Genomic DNA, 27,393 nt, shown 5'->3' on the forward strand with positions numbered 1-27,393 from the left:
GCTGCTTTCCGTCTCTCTACGGACATTGCCACATTGGCGTTACCCAACAGGCACAGAGCTCGTTGAGCCCACTCCCTGACTGTGTGCGGGTCAAGTTTTCTGCTAGTGAGCGCCTCATCTGCCAGAATAAAAATTTGGACTATAGGACCGGACACGTCCAACAGCTTGTCTTGGGTTGTTTTTAACCCTTGTTCGATACCCTTACGAGGGTCTTTGCCAGACTTGTTCAGATAAGTGACCAGCATAGGGTCAAATTCAGGGGTAGAGGCAACTTTGCCTGGTATAGTGGGTCTTGGGCATTCCGCCCTTAGTTTGTTCCTAATTTCTTTATCCAGTGGCTTGCGAAGCCACATTTTGCAAAAATTGGCAATATGATCAGGAGGGGCCCATTCTGCAGATCGTGGATGACGAATTGTCCTTGGGTCAAACAAGGGAAGGCCTGAAGCATCCAAAAGAACGTCTGACACAGACTCCTTAGATGAGGGGCCACCTTTTATATCTGGATTAAGGAAGGTCTCCTTAACGAACTCCGAAGTTGAGGACTCCTGGGGCACATTCGCCATGGAGTCTTCATCAGAGTACGTCAGGTCGTAATCATTTAAAATACGGCCAGCGAGACGTGAAGTGGAGCCCTCAAGGGGATCGGTAGGGTCCTGCACAGTGTGAGGCAGAGAATATTTTAAAACTTTGGCAGGGGCTTTGCCTTTGCCCGCCGTAGCGCTATTCCCTTTCCAGGGTCTTTTGCGCGGGGCGCTTTCCTGGTCGGAAAAATGGGAATCCTCTGAATCAGAGGGTAGATGCGTAGAGGGGCGAACCTCTGGAGCAGTCTGTTCTTGATAGGCTGCTAAGGCTTTGGGAATGGACTCCGCAATGGTGGAGAAAAGCCATTCCCGAAGCTCCGCAGAGATGGCGGGGTCCTGGCGGTCAGACATAGTTATTATAGTAATGGATAATAATTACAGGGCTGGCAGATTGACTTAATTATGATAATTGATTTATAGTCTTGAAGACAAGCAGATGAGGCAACTCAGCTAGGGTATAAATTTATGTATATATAGAGAAAAGGTGGGGTTCACCCACTAAGTGGATCTAATCACCAAAGTGAAAAGTGATAAACATATATATGGGTGTTACCCAGTCAATAAGTGGTGTTCTACCACTGACCTTAAGAGGCAGGTATAAATGTATACATACAGTAAAAAAGATGGGGTCACCCACTATTATTGAGCAGCTTCAGAAAAAAATAGGTTATGGTGAGAAGGAGTGGGGGTCACCCACAGGACCAAAGTGGGGGTCACCCACAAGGAAATACAGTAGTGTGTATAGAGAAGTATACAATATAAAGGTGGGGGTCACCCACAGGAACAGTGTGGTGTCAGCCACAACAGAGTAAGTATAATAATAATATTAAAATTTATATTGAGATAAGTTATTTATTTTGAAAAAAAAACAGAGAGGGGGTCACCCAGGAATGAGCAGGTTAATCCTTGAAGCAAGGTACCTGCAATTTAGATAAGGAAACAAAAATCAATCGGCTGTACAAACCGGGATACCAAGATTATTAAAAACCCTTAGGGAAAGGGTTAAATCTCAGTGTTGTGACTTACCTTTGAGACCGGCGATCAGAGCGTGTTCCCTGTCAGAGCCGCGGGGTCCGTCTGAAGGAAAGCGATACCGCGATCCAAGATGGCCGCCGCGTTGTGAGGGAAGGTGTTGCCGGCCGAAAGGGCGGGAAAAAAGGGCGCGAAAATGCGGCGCAAGTTAACGGATTCCTTTGGGAAATGGAGTCCGTCACTGATAGACAGAGGGGGAGGCAATAATCCGGCGGGCCGTTCCTGTAATTAACAGAGAACGGCCCGGCGGAAAATAAAAGGTGTAGGATCGAAAGTAGACTAAAATAAAATACAAGGGTTATCAAACCCAATAAGATAACAATAAATAGACGGAAAAAATGAACATCTGAAATAAACGAATTAGGTGAAGCAAGGTGCCCTTAAAGCAACAAGCATTATAAAAGAAAAAGTATTAATATACAAAATCTTTGTTTAGAGTCAAAAAGAAATGACAATATAATAAAACAATGAATTAGAGTAAGCAGTGTTATTGGAATAGACTCACCTGGGAGGCAAGCAGCAAAGAAAGAGGAAGTGGGAGGAGTCTGATGGCACTATATTGTTATGTGATATGCTATGATTGGTTGAATTTTTATTTACAACTGTTAACCATTTCTTTGCTGCTGGGAGTTACAGTAAAGAAAGATAAGCAAATATGAAGCCTCCTGTCTTGCCATAAAATTTCTGATTTTATTAATTACACCCTGTTCGATTCTTTTTGGTGTAAATGGAGAACATAAGTGAACGATAGACAACTAGTCGCATTGATAGGCCTGCAGTATTACGGCTGGGAGTAACTCATTGAGTAGGTACTTGTTCCTTTTAAATTATGGAAACAAGATAATGCCCCTCTGTTCAAAACTGAAGGTATCAATTGCTAAGGAAATTAATTTCCCCCTAATATAATCGCATTCGTTCAAATCAAATAATTTTTTTTCCTCACCCAAGCAAATTGATTCATTCTGAAATTAAATTATTTACACACAAATTGATCATTTCGGTGTAAAAGGATTGATTTGTACAAAATTATTTGTTTATGGGCAAAACCTTTTGGGCAAGTCTAGAAATTAGCTCATGTCCTTAGCAGCTGAACAATTCTATTTGTGGCTACTCAGAAATTCGCCCATTCTTCGGTTTTGGGGGAAAAAAAACATCTCCCTTTTATTCAATAAGCCATAGTGCTTTCATTCACATAAAATAGGGTGGAGGACTTTTAAAATGCATCTTCTGGCTTGTGATGAAGACCCAGTGTCTAAGTCTGCTTTTTTCCCCCCATGTGTACCTGGAAAATGGACTTTACTTGAGATTTTGCATGTTGAGACATATGATGACGTCCATGTAAACTTAGACATGGATTTTCTGAATACGTATTGAACTGCATGAATAATTCTGCCATTCATAAATACCGGTAAATAAAAAATAATTTCTAGAGCCAGATTTGTAAAAAATATGTGATTTTGAAATATGTTCCTTCATCTTCTAGAATGTCACAATAATGTAAATTATGGCATGTTTAACCAATTGCCTTTGGTTTCATCTACAGAATCTCAGCGACATGCTGTTTTTTGCATGTTGAAGTTGGGAAAGGAGATTTTTGACACGGATATGGTTATTGTGGACAAATCAATGACAGATATTTGTTTTGAAAATCTGATCGTGTTGTGAGTATATCTTAGAATTTATTATTATTAAATTTTCCTCCTATGTTTGACTGTGGTCAAATGCAACCCCTTGATAAAAGAGTATTTTAAATGTCTGGAAAATAGCTATTTTGTCATTTTTGCTGTGTCTGCGTTAAACCAGAGTGTCAACATAAGTGTATTTGCAAAAGTACAAATAAAATAATTGTGCATCTATTCCATGATTTCATTATTGTGTTTTAACCCCTTAAGGACATTAAGGACATTCCCTTTTATTCCAGAAGTTTGGTCTTTAAGGGGTTAATTGACAGATAATGCTAACCCAATGGCATTCAATTGCAAAGCTGAAATGTGCTTCCATTTTATTTATGGAAAGCTTTTATTATTATTATTATTATTATTATTATTTTCAATATATATTTTAGCTTTTACGGTTATATCATCCCCATAGCAGTAAATACTACAAATATGGAGTCCAAGGCAAGAGCACAAATCTTTCAACCCACGTAGTAGGAATTGTCACATGGTAGGCCTTAGTTGGACAAGTAATGTATTGACCTTTTTAATAATACAGTATATGAAACTTAAGTTGTTTTTTTTTCTTTGTTTTCTTTTTTTCTTTTCATTTAAGATGCATAAGTAAATGTATTTCTAATTTTTCTACCTCTTGGGCTAGTGTTAGTCTTTGTGTTTTAAAAAAAAAAAAACAAAACTCAAAAAGGAAAAGTACTCGATAGAGTACGAATACTTAATTGTAAGTAAGTTGTGTGGCACTTGAGAAATTTGTTCCGATTTTGTTACTGTTGACATATTCCCGTCTAACAGATTCATTTACAGCATAACACATGTGCTTACTTATTTTTACAGCAGTGAAGCAGGGCCAGACTTTGAATTAAAGTTAGAAGTCTATAGTTGTTGCATGGAAGATTCTTCTATAACCAACACTCCAAAGAAACTTGCACGGAAGCTAAGAAACTCAATTGGCAAATCTGCGGGAAAGAAATTTAATTCAGATCTTGAAGAAGCCGAGCCAGAAGGCTTTTTGTACTCAAGTCCTCACATGCCGTGAGTTTCCTTTTTCTTAAACTATTAACTTTCTAGGAAGTAAAGACATTTTAACCTCTAGAAGACTATGACATGTTAGTGCTGCAGTGCTAGCACTTTATTTTTTGTATCTTTTTACTTTATATTTTCTTTACTGATTATTATTTAGTTAATTTAGTTACAATTTCCATCAGTCTCATTTGGTGTGCCAATATCCTATATTACATAAATATATTATATATAGTGTTACATATAGCCTTTTTATTTTTTAAGGAAGGGGATTTTATTGAGAGGATGGGTGAGAGAAGCATGAAGTGTAAGTTGTTTATTTTTATTTTATTTTATTTGACTTATGCAGAATAATAGACACTATGGGTTCACTAATCAACTAATTGTAGTGAGATGAAAATCGAATTGCAGGCTTTTAGGGAACATTTGCTGATATGGAATCATTTTCTAACTCTGTTTTTATAATCATTATAGCTAATTTTATCTTAAAGGAACACTATAGTCACTAATACAACTTTACCTTAATGAAGCAGTCTTGGTGTATAGATCATGCCCCTGCAGTTTCTCTGCTCAATTATCTGCCTTTTACGAGTTCAATCAATTCTGTTTCTGTTTTTTTGCTCCCCTAGCCACACCCAGCAGACAGCCACTGAAGGTGGAGGTACATCCAGCATCATATTTTTCCTTTTTTTTTTTTTTTTAAACAAAACAAAAATAATGTGCGGTCTAATGCGCTCGCGGCATTAGCGCCACACGTCGCGGGATGAAGGAGAACGCAGAGCTGCGGTTAGGTAAATAAAGGGTTTTTAACCCTTTATTGACCAACTGGGGGGCTAAGGGTGCAAGGGGGGGGGGGGGGGGGGGTAGAGAGAGCTATAGTACCAGGAATACAGTTTTGTATTCCTGGCACTTATAGTATCCTTTCAACAAATTCAAAAGTAAAGCTAATTTGCAATAAAGGAATTTTTAACATTAGATGACTCTTTTCAGGAAGTGTTTAGGAAGGCTGTGCAAATCACATGCAGAGGAGGTGTGTCTAGCTGTATTAAGCTAAAGTTGTTTTGGTGACTCTAGTGTCCCTTTAACTGTTGCAGTTTACTACAACTCTGTATTTAGTGAATAACATTTTTTGGTATTCAGTGTCTCAAAGATATTCGACATCCCTGACTTTTACTTACAGTGAGAAACCGTTATATTTTTTTGGTGTTTTTTGTTATTTTATTTTCATGCACTTGAAATATCGATACTTATTACATAATTGGTGTACTTTACTATACTATTTTAACGTGTGTGTGTTTGTATCTATAACTTATACATTGTCTGTGGATGTGGATAATAAGTAAATTAACAATATAACAAAAACATGGCTCACAGTTACATCTGTGTTTACTTTTAAAAAAAAGGTACCGAAAAACAAACAAAGGGAACACGTATATGGGCAAGCCTGGAAAACTAGTTGCGTGTTATATGTATCAAGTGCATGTAATATTTTAAAACATTTTTGTGTACCGCTATCCGATACTTACCTAAAATTATGCATAACTGCTGTTTTGAATTTTAATTTTACTTATTCAAACTCCTCTAATAACCATTATTATAATATTTGTTCTATATAGATGTATAGTGCATTTCACATTTAATGCATTTGCATCCTTAACCAAGCAGATCAACGTGCATATAGAAAACTTGAATATTTCATTAACATGGTTACATGAATACATCAACATGTTTGTTGGTTGTTTTTTCTTTTTCTTTTTTTTATTTATTTATAATTTTTTTTATTGTAGAACATTTGTCATCTCGATTCATTCGGCTACATTTTAAATTGAATTCTTTATTTTTGTTGTGCACTTAGGAACAAACAAGCCTGCAGTGCCACAATAGCAGGGACAAGCATAGACAAACATAAACGTGGCAGTTGAAATAAAAGCACATTTTTACAATATTTAGGAGTCAAGATTTGCTAACATAAGTGGAGTGCAGTGTAAAAGCATAGACTATCTCATAGTAGGTGCAACTTAAAGTATATTCAGCGAGGTATCTTAAGAAGGTGTCAGCGATTCATTGCATTCCTAAGACAGTAGTGTGCTTTGTCTCTATGCCTAAAACACTGTTACTAGAATACCACTGGGTTTAGACTATTGATGGAATTAAACAGAAATATGACAGCTCAGCTCTGTAAACTATCTATAGAACATATCATAAGTGTTATATGTCCTTGCTATTTTTGATCACCCAACCCCACAGGCTGGCCATACCCGAGAGTTCACTATTCTGCCTGTGCTATGCTCTCCTCTCCCTGTAAGGAGACCTTGTGGGTTTTGCAGGGCGTCCATCCATTGAGTGTAACGTAAGCTGCAGTGCTTCAGCTCTGCAGAGCCTCTGTCCCAGATCTTGATTGGGGTCTGCACCCGGTGTCCGCGGATCCCCTCCTTGGTAGTGGTATGCTTAGGAGCCCTCAGGGTACCCAGATTCAGAGCTTCACCATGGGAAAACAGATGGTGGTTTGGTGGTAGCTTCGGGTAGGCTTGTGTGCGTGCGGCTGCTTCTCTGATCGGTTGTGCAGCAGGATAGGCAAGCGAATTGGATCGGCATGCGAGTCGGTGCCAGAATTTCTGGCAGATTGCGTCAAATTTCGCATTAAATATGTCCCTCCAGTTCTGGCTCTCCGTGTTCTCTCGGCTGTGCAGAGTCTGCACCGAGGCAGCCATCTTGGTCATGCCACGCGGCTTTTGGAGCATCAGGGGCAATAGGCTGCTGTATTGGTTCCAAGCTGGCCCAGTGGGGACCGGGATAAACCCCGCCGGTCCTGACTGACAGAAAGCCTGCGCCCTGGTCCCCAGTGATACTGCATCCCCTTGGCCCTCAGGAGCTGAGTTACTTCTTTCATGGAGTGTTGCAAAGTTACAGCTGCTCTAGAGAGGTTGTTATAGAAGGATAGGTCAGAACCCTTGAACATGTAGGTGTTTGCTTCACGGGCTGCTTCTTGGGCTAGCATCTAGCCCCGGAGCGATTAAAAATGAATAAGTAAGTCCTGGGACCTTAGCTGGGGCTCTTGGAGGCTTAAGTACTCAGAAATGGAACTCCAGCAAAATAGATTTTGCTTTAGTTGGTAAGAGAAGGGAGGCCAGTAATCTGCGTAGGTAGTGTAGAATCTCAGGGTCTTGCACTTACTCTGGTATAACCAGAATCCTGAGGTTTCGCTGGCGTTTAGAGTCTTCCAGTGCCGCCACTTTGTTTTCCAAAGTAGTGCTTGTCTGCTTTAGTTGGGTAATTTCCCTCTGTAGGGCCTCAATTTTCTCAGCTGTAGCCGCTTCATTTACCTCTACGGCCTGTATGCGGGCTGTCATAGCGTTCAAATCTTTCCTGTTTAAGGCAACGTCAGCTGATGATTCTGCTTTAAGCTTCTTGAGCAGGTTAATGATATCTGCTTTGCTCACCAGCATCTGTTCAGGAGGTGGAGTACTCTCCGTCCTGATGCTTCCTCCATTTGCTGGTGCCTTGACGGACTCACCCTCACTGTCATCCGAGGAGTAGTAGGAGGCTTCCTGTGTGTCGCCATCTTGGCAGGCCGCTGCGTTGCCCTGAAAAAATCGGCGATATTTTTAGAAGTCAGCGTTGTCTTAGTTCGTAGTTGTTTTGATTTGCGTCCCATTATGTTCGGACAGGTGTAAGAGGGGCTTCCTAATCTGCCTGTTTCATGCTCTTTTTTTTTTTTTTAGGGCAATTTCTCCCGGAGCTCAGTGCTTGCACGTCCGCTTGAGTTGCTCGCTAGCTTCCGCACCCGTTTCTTTTTTTCTTTTTTTCTTGATACTTTATTTTATATCATATAATGTGTTCTGTCTTTATCATGTGTCAATAGAAAGTGAAATGCTATTTAGAACTAAAAATAAAAATGTGATTGAGTAAAGACCTTGACGAAAGATAGCACGTACTTTGGAAAGTGAATCTGACACTAGTTATTTGAATGTAATTGGGTTATTCTTGGGTTATGTTTTAGTTTTGTCAATAGTTCTAACTGCTATTCCATTCCTTTGATTTGTAGAGGAGCAAAATACAGCTTACTAGCCCATATTACCTTCACTTTGGAGAATACGGAGGACCGTTTCCGCACTCATAGTCTTACAATCACAGGTCATGGTGAGTAGTTACTCGGTTGTTTCATCTACTACAGGGGTTGGCAACATTCAGCAATTCTGATGTTGAGGACTACATCTCTCATGATGCTTTGCCAGCATAATGGCTGTGAGAGCTTGTAGTCTACAACATCTGGAGTGCCAAAGATTGCCTATCCCTGATCCAACATATAGTAATAATTTTTAGAAAATATTTGAATACCTTCATAACGATATTTCTTCTAATATTTGAAACAATTTTGGAATGTGTCATTTTGTTCTTAATAAATACACATCACATTACATAGCTGTTAAACAGTGGGTCTTAACATCTGGGTCAGGACCCCAAATTGTCCCAATTATGTTTTAGTGGGTCACTAATTGTTGGACTTGTGGCTCATATTAATTATCCACAGTTTGGACTGAAAGAGTTGTAATGTAGTGTGATCAAGGGGTGTCTTACTTGAGAAGATTGAGGTCCAGATATTGTATCCTGGCCTAACCAAACCCAATTTATACTGACTCTTTTGTTTCTCTGTAAGTAAACATCTCTGAACTGAAATTCCTTCAGACTGGCCCAGATGTTCATTCTCTGCAGCCTAAGATGCAGTCATCAATCCTGGTGATATCTAGTCCTCCGAGATCAGATGCTTCTCCTAAAGCAGTGCTAAAAATGCTCTTAGAGAAGCATTAGATGCATTCAATGCAGAGATCTGCAAAATTGAAGATTTAAAGGAGGATATATTGTAGTGGCACTATAGTTTAAGATTAACCCAAAATGTGCTGCAGTAAAACTTCTTGGGTGGTGGAAATGTGTCTAGGGTGGTGTTGGTAGGATTTGGGGGTTAATTTGGTATTGCATTATACTCTAGTAGGGGAAATGACATAAGGCTAGGGAGAAGCCTTGTACCATTTACCCTTTGTCACTAATCGGCACCCTCACAAGCAGAATATAATTTTTCCAGAACACTAAACCCAGAACGTATTACCAGTCCTTAGAATTGCCAGATAAATGTAATATACAACAGAAGGATATTCCATGAATATAAAACGCTATTGGGATCAATATAGAAACCACAACAGGACAGTGAATATTGGAAAAACTCCTGTATGTATATGCTGTTTGCATCATAGCCACACCCCGAAAATGTAAAAGGGACCTCACAAATGACCTAATTCAGCATTGCAGGCATGATGACATCAGCGCCAGAGTGTTGTCATAGAAAGGTGCATAGCCACAGCGGCTTGCGTCAGTGACGCAATAGGAGGAAACACAGATGGACAGAACTATGCGGTGCTGAATCGCCACACCACATGACCTGCCTAAGGGAAGCGCAGGGTTAGGCATCACAGGAGGCGCATTCTCTACATAGCAGCCAGGGTGAGCGTTTGTCGGTGTTCGCACAGGAACCCCCGAAAGTCGACCAGCCCTCCTGCCCAATTCTCTGGAACGGTTTTGGGCTATCACCTAGTAGCTGGTCTTTCAAAACTTGGCTCGACAATAACTTTTGTTCTACCAAACTGATCTGAGCGCTTTTTGGATATGTTGTGCGCTCAGATTGGGGCTGTTCGGGAATATGATTTTCATGGGGTTCCTGTATTGTTCTATGTATTTTTTGTATATTGTAAAATATGTATGCAAGTTTCTGTGTTTGAGATAATTGAGTTACCCTAATTTGAACTCAATTATCTCCTAAACACAAGGGCTCTTGGGAAAGAAACCCTTTTAACTTTGACTGAGAAACCCAATGCTAGGGGCAATGCATAAAAGCGGTGTGTGGCAGGAATAACATCAGTTGTATTCCCAGAACTGTGTGTCGTCCAGTTGCTGCAGAGGTGGGCTATTTCTTGGCATTTTTCTTGTTCCTGATTCTACTCTTGGTGATCCTTGGGAGAAAAGTCCCTGCTAGGACTAGTGCCCCGCTACATATGTGTGTGTGTGTGTGTGTGTGTATGTATATGTATGTATGTGTGTGTGTGTGTGTGTGTATGTATATGTATATATATATATATATATATATATATATATATATATATATAATATATAAAAAAATTATTTAAATATTTGTTTTTGATGATATTTAGATTTTATCTTTTACAGAGGAATCCTCGTACTGGCTACCCGTATATGGAAGCATTTCCTGCCGTTTAGTTGCGCAGCCATCCTGCATGACTGATGAAGTCATGACTGGATACCTAAACCAACAGGTAAAACATCTTTCTTACATAATGTTGTACAAAGTGATTGATGTATTAAGGCTTTGAAAGAGAATAACGCAGCACTTCACAACATGTGCAGCAAGTGCTATTATCATTGACGTATATCCGTGCCAATCAGTGTTTTGAGGCAAAGAATTAAACACCACTAACTGTGAGTTCAAGGTATTATATGCCATTTCTATTCTAAATTTTAATCACGAACCATTGATGATTAATTGAAATAGAAATTTTAAAATATAGTTAATATATTAACTTTTTTTTTTTAAAAATTCATTGTCATTTTTTATCCCTCTTACCCAAATGTTTTATGTGAGGATAGTTGCAAATGTAGCGGGTCTTGCATATCTACAGCTACAATATTAAATTAATAGACCGTACTATTTCAACATACTTCTCAGCATGATTCATATTTTGTATGAATGGAACTGCTTATAAATATAGCATTGGGTTGCTTGCCTAAACACATTAGTGGTTATACTAATGGCTTCTGTATCTTAATGTGAAACCAGAGAAGGCACTGGAAATGAGCCTTAACTTACATTTATGGATCCTTTACACCAACAATGGGCAGCATTACTGAATAGAAAAAAAAATAATCTTGATGTATGTGATAGGTGTACAATACCATTGATTTATGTATAGGTTTTATAGAAATTATAGTTTTGAAAAGGTTTAATAAGCCAATAATCTGTGTATACATTTTCAGAATACATCCAGAATTGACCATAGTTATCAGATGACATATACACATCTCTCCAGAGAGATTTATTTCAGGAGCCAAAAACAGAATTTAAAATATTTCGCCACAGGTAGCCTTTTATCAGAAATTAAGTATACATAATGTATCCATTTATATTCTCACAGCATTTCTGACCCATAATGTATCTATGCAGAGCCTGGGTCCCACACACACCAGCATATAGCTCCCAAAACTCTCAGCTGCAAGCCTCGTGCAGATGTAGCTCTCTTGGATGGCTTTCTGCCCACCCCACCCCCACCCCAAGTTTCTCATTACATTTATAGATAGGACAAATTACCTGACAGTCCAAACACATTATGTCTCTCAAACACTCATCACTTGCTTAATTATCACACTCCTGGCCTTTTAACCCCTCACACCTCTCTTGTAACTCTAATATACAATCTTATCTAATTCTGCATTACTGAAACTCCTACTCTCCTTCTATATAATATAAAATCTATAATTCTTATTATAAAATGTTCTCCCTCATATTCTTTATCTTCATCCTCACTTCTCTCATTGCCAAAATATCTGTCATTCTGCATACCTGTTCCTGCTTACACAATTTTCATTGTTCCCACCCTACGTCCCTCCCCTCTTTATTCATCCCATGCACTCCACTTGTACCTTTCAAACTTATCTCCACCATCTCCTTCTAAATCCTCAAAATATAAAACACTCACAAAACCTTTAAATCCCGCTCCCATCTTTTCTTCCTTTCTATCCTTCTACTCCTAGCAGCTGGTGATGTTTCTCCAAACCCCGGTCCCAAACTTGCAAACCCTTCATGTGCTAACTCCAACAATCACTCCAATCTCATTCCCATCTCAGGCTACTCTTCCTTTAAATCCTCCTTCCACACTGCCCTCTGGAATGCACGCTCTGTTTGCAGTACTACTAAATCCACAGCTGTGCATGATCTTTTCATCTCTCATTCCCTACAATTACTAGCATTAACTGAAACATGGCTCTCTCCCTCTGACACTGCTAACCCTGCCTCTTTATCTTTTGGTGGTCTTCAATTTTCCCACAACCCAAGAAACTCTGAAAATAAAGGTGGTGGCGTAGGGTTTCTGCTCTCACCTCACTATTCCTTCAAACCTCTACCCACACAACCTTCCCTTTCTTTCTCATCATTTGAGATTCATTCAATCCGCCTTTTTAAACCCATCTCTGCTAAAATTGCGATTATCTATCGTCCCCTGGTTCCCCACTTCTCTTCCTTGACCACTTTGTTGCATGGGTTCCTTACTTCCTCTCCTCTAACATTTCATCTGTAATTCTTGGAGACTTCAACATTCCGATTAACTCACCCTTGACCTCAGCAGCCTCAAAACTACTTTCTATTACCTCCTCCCTTGGGCTATCACAGTGGGCTAATTCCTCCACCATATAGCAGGCAATACTCTAGACCTTATTTTCACTCATGATTGTACAGTCTCTGCCATCTGCAACACTCCATTTTCTCTCTCAGATCATCATTTCCTATAATTTGCTCTCAATAGCCCCCTCCCCCAACAACCTCAACCTAACTCCCCTCAACTCAGAAGGAATCTGAGTTCTATAAACCTCCAGCAGCTGTCAGCTGATATAAATTCCCAACTATTATCCATTCCTGCTTACTCATGTCCCTCACTGGCTATCTCCTCGTATAACTCTACCCTCACCTCAGCCCTGGACGCTGCAGCCCCTCTCCAAATACACACCGCAAGGAGAACACTCTCCCAACCATGGCACACTAAATCAACACGCTACCTGCAAAGATGTTCTCGTTCTGCTGAACGCTGCTGGAGGAAGTCTCACACTGAGTCAGACTTTCTACACTACAAATTCATATTGTGTTCATACAGCACAGCCCTTGCCCATGCCAAACAGTCATACTTTTCTTCTCTTATTCATTCATGCTCCCACAATCCCAGGCATCTCTTTGATACCTTTAACTCTCTTCTTTGTCCTTCTGTGGCCACCCCCAAACTAACCTTACAGCAGATAGTCTTGCTTGCTACTTTACTGACAAGATTGAACAGATCAGGAAAGAATTCTCACCACCTTGCCCCTCACCTTTTCAACCTCCCCTGGATCATGCCTCTCCAACCCTTCCGACCTTCTCCCAGGCTACTGAACAAGAGGTGGCTGCACTTATCCTTTCCTCTTGCCCCACCACTTGCCCGCTTGATCCTGTCCCGTCTCACCTTATTAGATCTCTCTCTTCTTGTCTTCTGCCCTCCTTAACACACATATTCAACTACTCTTTCTTCTGGCACTGTTCCTGCTGTCCTGAAACATGCTACTGTAGTACCCATCTTAAAAAAAACATGTGCCGACACATCCTCCCCCTCTAACTATCGTCCTATATCCCTGCTCCCTTTTTCCTCAAAGCTTCTTGAAAGTCTAGTCTTCACCCGTCTGGCCTGCTTCCTCAACTCCTACTCTCTCCTCGACCCTCTCCAGTCCGGCTTCCGCCCCCTCTACTCTACTGAGACTGCCCTTATCAAAGTCACTAATTACCTCATCACAGCTAAATCCAAAGGTCTCTATTCCATATTAATTCTTCTTGGCCTCTCCGCTGCTTTTGACACTGTTGATCATGTTCTCCTTCTCCAAACTCTTCAATCACTCCGTCTCTGTGACTCTATCCTCTCATGGTTTTCCTCCTATATCGCCCAACGCTCATTCAGCGCCTCCTTTTCTAATGATACCTCCACCGTTCGTCCTGTCTCAGTTGGAGTCCCTCAAGGCTCTGTCCTTGGTCCCCTTCTTTTTTCTCTTAACACTGCCTCTCTTGGCAAGCTTATTACCTCTTTTGGATTCAAATACCACCTGTACGCTGATGACACCCAGATATATCTCTCCTCCCCAGACCTCTCCCCTGATGTCCTGCAACGTGTCACCTCTTGCCTTTCTTCTATATCTGATAGGATGTCCTCCCGCTTTCTGAAACTGAATCTTTCCAAAACAGAACTTCTTGTCTTTTCTCCTCTTAATATTAATCCTCCTGTCTCGCTCTCCCTTCAGATTGGTGGTACCCATATCAGTCCATCCTTACAAGCACGTTGTTTTGGCGTTACTTTTGATTCTGGCCTTACCTTTGAGCCTCACATCCGGTCTGTTGTAAAATCATGCCAATTCCACCTCAAAAACATCGCCCGCATCCGCCCCTTTCTTACACAAGATGCTACTAAAGAGCTTGTCCATGCTCTAGTAATCCCTCGCATGGACTATTGTAACTCTTTCCCAATTGGTCTTCCCAATAGCCGTATTGCCCCGCTACAGTCTGTAATGAATGCTGCCGCCAGACTGATTTTCCTCTCTAGTCGGTCCTCTGACACCTCACCCCTCTGTCAGTGCTTACATTGGCTTCCTGTATCCTATAGGAGTCAATTCAAAGTGCTAACCCATACCTATAAAGCACTGAATAAACTTCGCCCCTCTTATATCTCCTCACAGATCCATAGGTATGCCCCTTCTCGGTCTCTCCGCTCTGCCCATGACCACCTTCTGTCCGCTGCTCGTACCCGTACGGCCAACTTGCGCTTGCAGGGCTTTTCGTGGGCGGCTCCCGTCCTATGGAATAGCCTGCCTACTACTATCAGACTCTCCCCTAGTCCTCAATCATTTAAGAAGTGCCTTAAAACTCATTTCTTTAGGAAAGCCTATGGCCTCCCAGACTAACCTCTACCTCACATACCTGTCTCTTGCTATCTCCTAAAGGGCAGCACTCTACTCTCTCCTCCAGCTCTGCTTCACTCCCACCTATTTTGACTTCTATTCCCTGTTCTAATGTGTTTTATACCCCACCTCCTATAGACTGTAAGCTCGTTTGAGCAGGGCTCTCTTCAACCCTTAGTTTCTGTGAGTTTTCTTGTAATTCTTATTTATAGTCAAATCCCCCCTCTAATAATATTGTAAAGCGCTACGGAATCTGCTGGCGCTATATAAATCGCAATTATAATAATAATATGCTCCCACCCCTCTCACTTCCCTTCGCTCACCTTCTCTGTGGTGAGGGCCCATGCCAGCACTTTGCAGTAGGGTGCAATGCGGGACATACTGCGAGCTTAGAGGACTTGCTCTGCTCTGTAGGAAAGCCAGCCAATCAATTGTCCTCATATGTTGGTCAGTCTTTCATGGTCTCTAGGACAGGGTTGACATAATTGACAGATGTGACAATGTTGGACAGGAGACAGACAGGAGTGACTCCCACAAAGCAGGCCACAATTATGTCAACCCTGCCCTAGTTAAGATCACCAAGGAGGAGCAAGGAGAACCTCTAATTTTGTGGAAGTCTCTAGGTGTTTACAATGGGTGGGGGGCAACAAGGTGACTGTCTCTACAATTCACTTTCTGGGAGTGGACAACTGGAAGGTCGATCTTTCTAAGCAACTAGTTCTTTTTCTGACCCCTTTAAGAGCTCTTTTCTTAATTTTGATATTTCAATTTTTTTTGTAGATGACTCCCTTATTTGTTATCCTTGTGTGTCATTGCCATATTTAAGAATAACAAAATTAGGGAGTTATCTACTAAACACATACACATGTATATAAATATCCATACATAACCACAGATATACTCACACGCAAAGTCACACACACACAATCACTGACCTAATCACACAAACACACGCGCGCATAATCATAGATGTACATACACACAGACATACACGCACAATCACAGACCCATATACATGATCACATACAGATATACACACAATCCCATACACAAACAAATAATCATAGATCTACACACAATCACGGGCCCTTAAGCAAAAAAAATTAATTTTAAAAAATTGTCTATTTTTCTGTTCTCTGATTCAGAAGTCTTATTCCATGGCAAGTAAATTGGTGCCTGACAAAATTACTGCCCATTCTTCCAGACAGATTAAAAAAAAACATACTTTATGCTTACCGATGAGTTATTTTTAATCTGTGTGGTCATGTTCTGCCTGGCCTCAAAATTGATGTTTTATCTTCTTAGGGTGCTGGTGCATGATTTGCTCCTACTTTTTTGTGCTTATTGCCTTCTGGTTGTCTTCTTCTCAGTTTTGATAACTGGGGAGTTTCCTGTGGGAGTAACGGGAAGGAGGACATATGTACAATGCTTTCTGGGAGTGTATCTACCACTTCCCCTGGGGAATAGAGTACACTAAAAATAATGGATCCTCGCGGACTTTGACAACACAGATGAATATTAATTTATGAGTAACATACATTTTTTTTTTTATTATTTATTTATATGAGGAAGCCTGAAGGCAAAGTGTATTGTTAGACTACCAAAGAGACACTAGTTGAAGGAACAAAACAAAATCATTCCTTTAATGTTTATTTACTTTTCTAGGTGTTGGTTGGAGGACTGCGTACCTTTATCAGATTACACTGTGTGCTGAGAGGTGGAAATCTTCACTGCTATTATTCCCCTGAAGAAATTGAAGCTAAAATTGAGCCAACTTTAAATATTCCTATTAACAAGGTAAATTTCTTCCTCAAAAAACTGAAAACTATTTTCCACCTGTCCTCTTTTTCCATATAAAGTGTATTCTGGTGTATTTTTGCACAGTTTTAAAAAAATAAAATAAAAAAAATAAAACACTTCAGGCTTTATTGTATAAGTATGTGGTTCATTTTGGCACTTTATGAGATTTGTTTTTTGCTTATTTTTTTTTTCTCCTCCCCCCACCCTTCCTCCAATTTTATATGTTGCCATTTTTCCCCCAATAGAAGTCTTCTTTATTTCCCTGAAATAGACTGAAAATCCCTGTCAGGGAAACGGGACGATTTGCAAAGGCTGCAGGCAGTAGGATGTGCAACTTTTGCAAGCTGTTTTTCATATAACCACAAAGAAAACATGCAGAAAAACATAAATATATATTAGGGTTATATTGACTAAATTGTTAAAATAAAATAAAAAATTAAGTGGTGTGAAATGGAGTCCCCTGGTACAACCACAGAGTTAAGACCCTGGCAATTTTTGAATGGTTGGACACTTACCTGTGTCCCCCTAGCTGCCTGTGACCTGCCGCCTCTTCACAGGTATCACTAAAGCTCACGTTTCCCTCCCATTTGAGTAATTTAATTTCTGTCCAAGTTTGGATGGAATTCATTGGCTGAGATACCTGTCCGTTTGACTGTCAACAGTAGAAAGCCGCTAGGGGACTCCTGTCATCAAAATCTTAATGAAATAAAAAAACAGAAATTTTTACTTACCGTAAATTCTTTTTTTCTTAATATGGTGGCAGTCACATATGGGTTTTGCTCCTCCCTGTGGACAAGACTTTTAATAAGCTTAATTTAAAAAGGATCCTCCCCCTTTGGGTATAAAAGCTCAGACCGCAAAACCTACCCCAGTACGTGACAAGTAAAGAAAACCAGACAAATCCAATATCCAATGCAAAATTACTTTAATAAAGAGGGAGGGTTATAATACTGCCACCATATTAAGAAAAAAAGAATTTACGGTAAGTAAAAATTTCTGTTTTTTCTGTCATATGGTGGCAGTCACATATGGGATATAGCAAGAATCCCTCTGGGCGGGACCTAAGCCACGACGGCTTGTAACACCTTACGCCCAAAGGCAGCTTCAGAGGCAGAGAAAATGTCTAGCCGGTAGTGCTTGATAAAGGTGTTGTAAGATGACCAGCATGCTGCCTTGCAAATGATTTCTGGAGATGCAAGTGCCCTTTCTGCCCATGAGGTAGCCATAGCTCGAGTAGAATGGGCCTTGATAGCAGCAGGCGACTGAAGACCTGAGGAAGAATATGCCAAATCGATAGCCTGAATAAGCCAACGAGATAAAGTACCACGGGAAGATACCTTACCCTTTAAGTGACCCTGAAAATTAACAAACAGGTGATCCGACACTCTGAATTCCTTTGTTCTGTTTAAATATATACGTAACGCTCTTCTTACGTCCAACTTTTGCCATCTGTGTTCTTGAAGGGATGAGGGCGCAGTAAAAAAGGAAGGTAAAATAATAGGTTGATTCACATTCTTTGAAGATAAAACCTTAGGAAGAAAAGATGGTCTCGGGTAAAGAACCACCTTGTCCTCATGGAAAATAGTGAATTCGTCTGAGGAGGATAGGGCGTGAAGTTCTCCCACTCTTTTGGCTGAGGTGATGGCCACCAGAAACAAAACCTTATGAGATAAAATTTTTAAAGGAACTTCCTCCAAAGGTTCAAACGGGGTAGCACTAAGGGCTTGAAGGACTAGGGCTAAGTCCCATGATGGAAACACTGATCGTTTAGGAGGCCTCCTGAGGCTGATAGACCTAAAAAACCTTCTGATAAAAACATTTGCTGCCAGATCCTTTAGAAGAAAAAAATTCAAAGCTGATATTTGGACCTTGAGAGTAGAGACTCCCATGCCAGCGTCAAAGCCTTCTTGCAAAAACTGAAGAATGTTATCAATTGATGGTTGTAAGATCGGGAACCGGTGATCCCTACACCAGTGCAGAAACTTGGACCAAATTCTACAGTATATCCTAGAAGTCGATACTCTAGTGGCGCGGAGTAAGACAGCTATTCTCTCATCCTGCAATCCCTTGTTTCGAAGGATCAGCCTTGCAGTAGCCAAGCCGTCAATCTGAACATCTCTAGAACTTTCAAGGGTAGGTTCCTGTTCACAATGAGATGAGCTGACATGGGAAGTTCCCAATAGCTGATGGTCATCTCTTTTAGGGCGGCAAACCAGACTCTGTTTGGCCAATAAGGGATTATTGCCAATATCCTTGCCCTGTCTGTTCGTATCTTGAGGAGAACCTTTGGGATCAGGGGCAGAGGTGGGAAGATGTAAGCCAGCTGAAAATCCCACCTTATTGATAGAGCGTCTATCCAACTGGGTTGATCCGTTCTGAATAGGGAGGCGAAGTGGTAAACTTTCTTGTTTGATCTTCTTGCCATCAAATCTACTTCTGGTACGTCGAATTTCCCAGTTAGGATTCTGAATACGTCCGGGTTTAGCGACCATTCCTTTTGGTCCCACTTTCCCCTGCTCAAATCGTCGGCTATAACATTGTCGCTGCCTCTTATGTAGACCGCCGTAATGCCTTCCAGATTTCTCTGCGCCCATTCTATAACGGCTGTACAAAGACTGTAAAGCCTTCTCGCTCTGGTTCCTCCCTGTCGATTGATATAAGAGACTACCGTACGATTGTCTGACTGTATCTTGACCGCTCTTTGAAGTAACCAAGGTCTGAGGTGATGAAGAGCATACAGAACCGCCAACAATTCTTTGAAATTTGTGGATTCCTCTGCTTCTTTGGAAGACCATTTTCCTTGGAACATGGTGGAACCCAAGTGGGCTCCCCAACCTGAGTTTGAAGCGTCTGTGGTGACTATCAGCCAGACCTTTGGTAGAAAGGACAAGCCTTTTAACAGGCACTCTGAGGTTATCCACCAATCTAGCTGTTCTTTCACCTGAGGGGACAGTAGGAATCTTTCGTCTAGATCTTCCTCCTTCTTTGACCAAGACGTCAGGATGTTCCACTGTAAAGGTCTGACCTTTGATCTTGCCCATTTGACTGCGGGAAAAGTGGCCGTAAGAAGCCCTAACACACTCATGGCCTCTCTGACTGAACAACTTTTAATTCTCTGGAGATTGGAAATCGATCTTCGGATCTTTATTCTCTTCCGTCTGGGCAGAAAAATTGACATGGTGGTTGAATCGATCTTGAACCCGAGAAACTCTATTACTCTTGTTGGAATGCAAACTGATTTTTTTAGATTCAAAATCCAACCATGCTCCTGAAGAAACTTTATAGTGATCTGCAGATCCTTGTGCAGTTGATCTTCGGTATGTGCCACCAGTAGCCAGTCGTCTAAATATGGGACAATTGAAACACCCTTTTCCCTTAAATGAGCAGTTAGAGGAGACAGGATTTTGGTAAAGATCCTTGGAGCGGAGGAAAGACCAAAAGGTAGAGCCCTGAACTGGAAATGCACGGTGTGACTTCTTCTTCTTATTGCAAATCTTAGATATTTCCTTGAAGTAGGGGCTATCGGAACATGCAGATAGGCATCCTTTAAGTCTATTTTTACCATAACGTCTCCGTTTTGCAATAGGGGAAAAACTGATGCGATTGATTCCATACGGAATCTGTGATAAGGGATAAACTGATTTATCCTCTTCAGATCCAGAATGGGCCGAAATGAGTGGTCCGGTTTTGGAACGAGAAACAGTCTTGAATAGACCCCTCGAAATTCCTGTTTCTGTGGCACTCTTTCTATTACACTTTTGTGAAGAAGCAGCCTGGTCTGACAATCTAGAGCTCGAGATTTCTTTCTGGACTGGTAGGATGAAAGTAGAAACCTTGATCTTGGCTTTTCCAGAAAAACAATCTTGTGTCCCTTTCGGATAATCCTTAGAACCCAAGGATCCTTTGTGGTCTGTTCCCATGTCGGTAAAAAATATTGGAGTCGTCCTCCTACACCTCTGGCGTCAAAAACGCTTCCCTTTGTCTCTGAAGCTTCTCTTGACTTCGTTACTCTGTTCAAATTTTCGGTTCTTTTCTTTTCTTTGAAAATAGTGTGGTCTTTCCTGAAAGGGTCGTCTACCCCTGGATTGATAATTCCTGTAGCCTGCTCTCCAGGAAATTTTTCGATCCTGAGGAAGTGCCTTCTTGGTTTCAGACATCTGACGTATGATTTCCTCTAAGGGAGCGCCGAACAATTTAGCCTTTTCCAGAGGAAGTTCACAAAGGACTGCCTTGGATGCCGTATCTGCCGACCAAGACCTCAACCATAGGGCACGTCTTGCCACCGAAGTCAAACCCATGATCCTGGAGGCCAATTTTATCATTTCTACTGACATATCCAAAAGGAATTCATTCGCTAAATGCATGTTCTGAAACATGTGACTAAGATCAACAACCTGGCCAGATGAAAAATTTTCCTGTACTAGATTTAGCCAAACTTCATTCGCTCTGGCTGCTGCTGCCCCTGCCAGAAGGGCTTTACATTGGAAACCGGCTGTCTGATAAGCTCGTCTACACGAGGTTTCGGCCCTCTTATCCATGGGATTTTTTAATGCTGCAGTTTCTCCAATAGGGATCGTGGTTCTCTTGGCAATCTGTGCCACCTGAACATCAACTTTTGGGAGATCTTCCCACATAACGTCGCTAGCCAGCTTAAAGATGTCCTTGAAGTGTCTGGAAATAAAGGCACGTTTTTCCGGGTTTTTCCATTCCCTGAAAATAGAATCAACTAGGCTCTGTTGTACAAAAAAACCTCTCTTAGGATTTTCTGCTCCCTGAGGTAGGATGGTCAGATTCACTTCTTTAACAAATTTACGGATTGCCTCTGATGGAAAACCCACTGGTTCACTGGATGAGGAACATTCCCCTGAAGATGATCCAGAAGAGGAATCTCTTTTTCTTTTATTGATCTTTCGTTGACTGGGGGCTTCTACCCTCTTAGAATTCTTAATCGTGTCCAAGGTCTGGGACAAACTCTCCTGGAACCAGGATAGGAAAGATTGCATATCCTTTTGCTTCTCTCTTTCCAACGAGTTTGCAGTACACAAACTGCATATTTTCTTCCTAGACCCGTCTGGGAGGGGAGTTGCACATTCGCTGCAAACAATATGTTTGGATTTCACCGTAGCCTTTCTAGGCGTGGGAGTTAGTTTCTCTTTATCCATCTCAGGTGGACTAGACATATCTGTAAAAAAATTAAACGGATACTCCTTAGAAAGTATTTTCTCCTTCAGAAAGTATTTCAAAGTAAAGATCTATTTTCTGTAAATCTCACCTCAAAATACCTCTGAGCCGTGTGGGGGGGTAGGTGACACGGCGTACCTCTTCTGATCTGCACCATGCTGTCAGTGGGTACTAGCACAGCTTTTAAATCAAATTTTCGCGTTTTTTTTTTTTTTGGCAATATCTCTTTAAGCTTCCGTTTGCGCATGCGTCTTTGCGCACCCGGAAGCTCAGGTGGAACGCAAACACCACCCGGGCGTGCGTTCCACCGCTGTGCGCTTGCTCAGAGCAAGCTCCGCCTCCCGGAAGTATTTGCCGGAAACTTTCTCGGCATAAATTACAGACCTCAGTATGCTCCGTAACGATTAAGAAAACGGAGCATGGGCCACTCAGCTTACCACCCGGGCAGCTCTCGGACCGGATCCCCCAGACAGCAACCTGTGTGTCTCACCAACGACGAAGTCCTGTCCATCCCTATCGGGACAAGAAAGAAGACTGGGGTAGGTTTTGCGGTCTGAGCCTTTATACCCAAAGGGGGAGGATCCTTTTTTAATTAAGCTTATTAAAAGTCTTGTCCACAGGGAGGAGCAAAACCCATATGTGACTGCCACCATATGACAGAAAAAAAAAAGTGTCTGTGTAGTGGTTGTGGTGCTTAGAGTGACTTTTTAGTGTAAATACAATATATTCTATTTTTTTTTTTTTTTGTCTCATCATTCACATCTCATTTTTCTTTAAATACTTGAGCATTGTTAAATGTCTGCATTTCAGGACACAAGAATTCGAGCGGTAGAGAAAGATTCCAAGAAAAGGACTAACAGCTTCTCCGTTATCAACCTCGTGTCTGGAGAAGCCGTTACAAAAATCTTCTCGGCTGACAGCAGAGAGGAACTTCAAAAGTGGATGGAGGTTTTCTGGCAGCATTTTTACAATCTTAGTAAGTTATTAATGGCAATGAACTAGGCTTCAGACAAATAGGTTTATGAAAAGAATGTAAATTGTAGCAGATTTGTGGATAAATCCGATCAGACTTGTACTCGTTCCAGACACTTGTAAATATCCTTTTCACGTTTCCAAGTCTCTGACTTACATTCTTTCAAAAGTCGTACAATTTTATATTTGGTCACAGAACCACTTTCTTGCTTCAGGCTATGATACATGCTTGCCATCTAGTTTTTACATTCCAGGTGTCATTTTGTTGGCATTAGATGCATTGTGTTGCAAGCGGGAGCCAGACTGAAAGGTAATAAATTAGGTTAGGAATTCATCGAACAGAAATATCCTGGGTATTGTGAAATCTAGAGCTAATTACTGACAGTCATACACTTCCCCTGAAACGAGCAGAGCAGATTTTGTATACAATTGATTTGGAGCAAATCATAATACCCTCTTAATTACCAAGAAAGCAAATATTTTGCATTTGCTAGTTTACTAGTATATCTTTCAGTTAATTACACAGATAGTTGGTTCAAAAATGATCTCCTTTGCTGTGGAGGGCAAGCCCTTCTCACTTCTGCACTTGAAACATACGGATCAGCATCGACGATCTCTTATCTGTAAGATGTAACACAGGGCTGCAACATTGCTCAGTGTGTGCATCATGACGTAATCATACATGCACTAGCATGAAGTGCAAGGAACTTTTTAAAATTGTTCTTGCGGGTGCAGCTGCGTTCCTTTTAAATCGTATTCAGTTGCAATAATGTCTGCCCATGCAAATGAGGTAGTATTTTTCTCATCTGGGTTTTAGATGAGCTTGATCGTTCTGCAATCATATAACCATTTAAATGAACATAAAATAATATAGTTTTTTATGGCTATCGTGTAAAACGAAATTTTATAAATTAGATTTAAAAAATCGCTTAAAAAATTTTTTTTTATTGTATTTTTTTATTTTATTAATATAGTTAGTGTGAAGTCCTTCTGTTCCAGCTCCTGTCACACATTCTATTCTGCTAATTTGTCCTGTGAGTGCAATTAGCCCAAGCCATATTTAAATTCCATTTCCCTAAAGCATGTCTAATTAAGCATTTTCTTAAGGAACAGACAATGAAATATTGTCTATTTTCTATGAATTTTAATTATCATGTTTTGGCTTGTTATTATTTTTATTGACAGAGCACTAACAAAGAATATATAAAAAATTACTGCATTATTATTTTTTCACCTTTCTGAATTTTTTTCACCTTTCTGAAAATTCAGAATTAACATTCTCAGCAATAGAGTTGCACAAACATACCTCTGTGAGTTTGAACACTTATTTTATCATTTTTTTTTTTATATTTAATATTTTTATTGTAACATATATCTGGGTTATACATACAGGTATCCGCATGGTACGTTACATTTTTAAGTGCAGACACATGTGGTAGGAAAAGTGTTGTACATTTAAACATAAAGACAAGATGCATGTCATGACATTATTCCTGCCCGGCTTTATGTAATCTGGAAACAATTGCACATTATGGTGCGGACTATGGAGGGTCATCAAGTTATCTCGCTTTAAATGGGAGGGAATGAGATTCCCGAGAGAGTAGAGTATATCCTGCAAAAATGAGCACTATGAGGTGATGTGTTTAAAAATTAAAAATTACAAAAGTTCTCTGCAAGCAATATAGTAGAAGTATGAGTGGCCTTAGGGCCATCCCCATCACTAGCGTTAAATGTGGATAGGTGTACTTCGCCGCGGGCTTACGGTTACAAGTGTCCAGTGTCCTTGAGTGGTCCTGGCATCGCGGCCCGCTTCTGTCTGGGGTAAAATGGCTGGATGCTGGCAACGTCCCAAGGTGAGGGGGTATGTTCCATGGAAGCAGATGCAGTATGTCCCTCTGCGTTTTCTATTGCTGGCAGGTTCAGAGCCTTGAGAAATCGTTCCGCTTCTGAAACTTGTGCGAGGTATATTCTCTTTGCGCCATGCTGCACCGACAGCTTGTGTCCTGGTCCAGTGGCGTACACATGACCTATGGGGCCCCGGTGCGAAAATTGATCCGTGGGCCCCCCCCCCCCGCACGCTTACTCTGCGCGGGCCGGGGCCGCAACACATGGCGGCGGGCACCTGGTCGCAGGGGTTGCAGGGCTGCGACCCCTGCGACCGCGGTATGTACACCAGTGCATGCAGATGCACACACACTTAAAGGACCACTACAGACACCCAGATCACATCAGCTCAATAAAGTGGTCTGGGTGTCAGGTCCCTCTAATTTTAACCCTGCAGCTGAAAGCATAGCAGTTTCAGATAAACTGCTATGTTTCACTGAGGGTTAATCCAGCCTCTAGTGGCTGTCTCACTGACAGCCGCTAAAGGAGCTTCCGCGATTCTCAGACACTGAACGTCCATAGAAAAGCATTGAGTAATGCTTTCCTATGGGCGGTTTGAATGCGCGCATGGCTCTTGCTGTGCATGCGCATTCGGAGTTGAGAGGCAGAGGGATCCCCAGCGCCAAGGGAGTCCGGCGCTGGAGAAAGGTAAGTGCTGAAGACACGCACATACACACTCTCACGAACAGACGCATACACACTAGCTAACACACGCATACACACTAGCTAACAGACACACACATTTACTGACAGAGACACACTCAGCGACAGACATACATACACACTCACTTACAAAACATACACTAACTAATAGACATCAAACAGACTCACTAATACAAACACACTCAGTAACAGACACACACAGTAACACTCACTGACACTCACTAGCAGACACACTCAACAGACACTCACAGTAACACACACACTAACACTCACAGTAACACACACTAACACTCACAGTAACACACACTAACACTCACAGTAACACTAACACACTAACACTCACAGTAACACTAACACTCACAGTAACACTAACACTCACACTAACACTCACAGTAAAACACACACTAACACTCACAGTAACACTCACAGTAACACACACACTAACACTAACACACTGTGAGTGTTAGTGTGTGTGTGTTAGTGTTACTGTGAGTGTTAGTGTGTGTGTTAGTGTGTAACACTAACACACACACTAACACTCACAGTAAAACACACACTAACACACACAGTAACACTAACACACTAACACTCACAGTAAAACACACACTAACACTCACAGTAACCAGTAACACTAACACACTGAGTGTTAGTGTGTGTGTTAGTGTTACTGTGAGTGTTAGTGTTAGTGTTACTGTGAGTGTTAGTGTGTAACACTAACAGACACACTAACACACACAGTAACACACACACTCACACTAACACTCACAGTAAAAGACACACACACTAACACATTTTTTTTAAAATTTAATCCCCCCAGCCTCCTTACCTTTTGGAGTGCTGAGGGGATTCCCTGGGGTCCAGTGGTGCTGCTGGGCTCCTGGGGGGCCGGTCACCCGGCGGGCAGGCAGGCTGGCGGGCGGGCGCGCGAGGGAGCACTGTCCCCTGATTGCTTCCTCTTCAGCTCCCTCGCGCGCCGCGTACTGATACCGGCGCCGGAAGATGACTTCCGGCTCCGGTATCATTGCGGTGCGCGAGGGAGCTGAAGAGGAAGCAATCAGGGGACAGTGCTCCCTCGCGCGCCCGCAGGACCGGCCAGCCGGGTGACAGTCAGGGCCAGCCTCGGGGGGCCCGGAGGTGGCCGGCTCCTGGGCCCCCCAGGAGAAGAGGCTGGCCAAGTGATATACATACCGGGTCGCAGGGCGGCCGGGCCCCCTGGTGGGCCGGGCCCGGTCGCAGCCGCGACCCCTGCGACCCTGGTATGTACGCCACTGTCCTGGTCCCCAGCGGTATCTGACTCCATTTTCCCGTAGTAGCTTCGTGACTGGTTGCACGGATTGTCTCCAGATCATTGTGGGTCTGGAGATATCGTTGAAAAAGGAGAGGTTTGCGCCTTCGAAATGCTGCTCGATTGTAGTAGCTGTTTGCTCTGAAGTAGCTGTAAACTCAGGAGCAGGTCTTGTGGCGCTTCGGCTGGGGCCTTAGGAGACTTGGGGATCCTGTAGTAGTGGTTGAGTTGTATAGCTTTTGCCCTGGATGGTGAGAGCATTGCGCTTAAGAGCCTTCTGAGATAATGTGGGACCTCAGTGTCCATGATGTCTTCGGGGACTCCTCCGCGGAGTCTTAGATTGCGCTGCCACTTAGAGTCCTCCAGCACAGCTATTTTTTCTTCCATGGTGAGGGTAATCTGTTTTAGTCTGTCTATATCAGCAGACATATTGTTTTGTAGGTCTCTGGTGATGCACCCCTCGTCCTCCAGTGACTGCAGTCTGGTGGTTATAGCCCCCATATCTTGGTGGACAAGCGCAATGTTGGCCGAGAAGTAGGCCTTCATTTCAGCCAAC

The 27,393-nt window shown here is 41.8% G+C and overlaps 1 protein-coding gene across 1 annotated transcript in view; it reads left to right on the forward strand.

The window, feature by feature from the left end:
* The window catches only part of RTKN2 (rhotekin 2), a 112,567-nt gene that overhangs the window by 69,130 nt on the left and 16,044 nt on the right, over positions 1-27,393 (forward strand). Inside the window, exons 5-10 of the mRNA XM_063435118.1 lie at positions 3,157-3,274; positions 4,121-4,318; positions 8,352-8,446; positions 10,523-10,629; positions 16,718-16,849; positions 22,844-23,009. Of these exons, the coding sequence (XP_063291188.1) occupies positions 3,157-3,274; positions 4,121-4,318; positions 8,352-8,446; positions 10,523-10,629; positions 16,718-16,849; positions 22,844-23,009 (816 nt within the window). The remainder of the gene's footprint in view (positions 1-3,156; positions 3,275-4,120; positions 4,319-8,351; positions 8,447-10,522; positions 10,630-16,717; positions 16,850-22,843; positions 23,010-27,393) is intronic.

The sequence above is a fragment of the Pelobates fuscus genome, chromosome 10, assembly GCF_036172605.1.
Source record: "Pelobates fuscus isolate aPelFus1 chromosome 10, aPelFus1.pri, whole genome shotgun sequence".
NCBI classification, from domain to species: domain Eukaryota; kingdom Metazoa; phylum Chordata; class Amphibia; order Anura; family Pelobatidae; genus Pelobates; species Pelobates fuscus.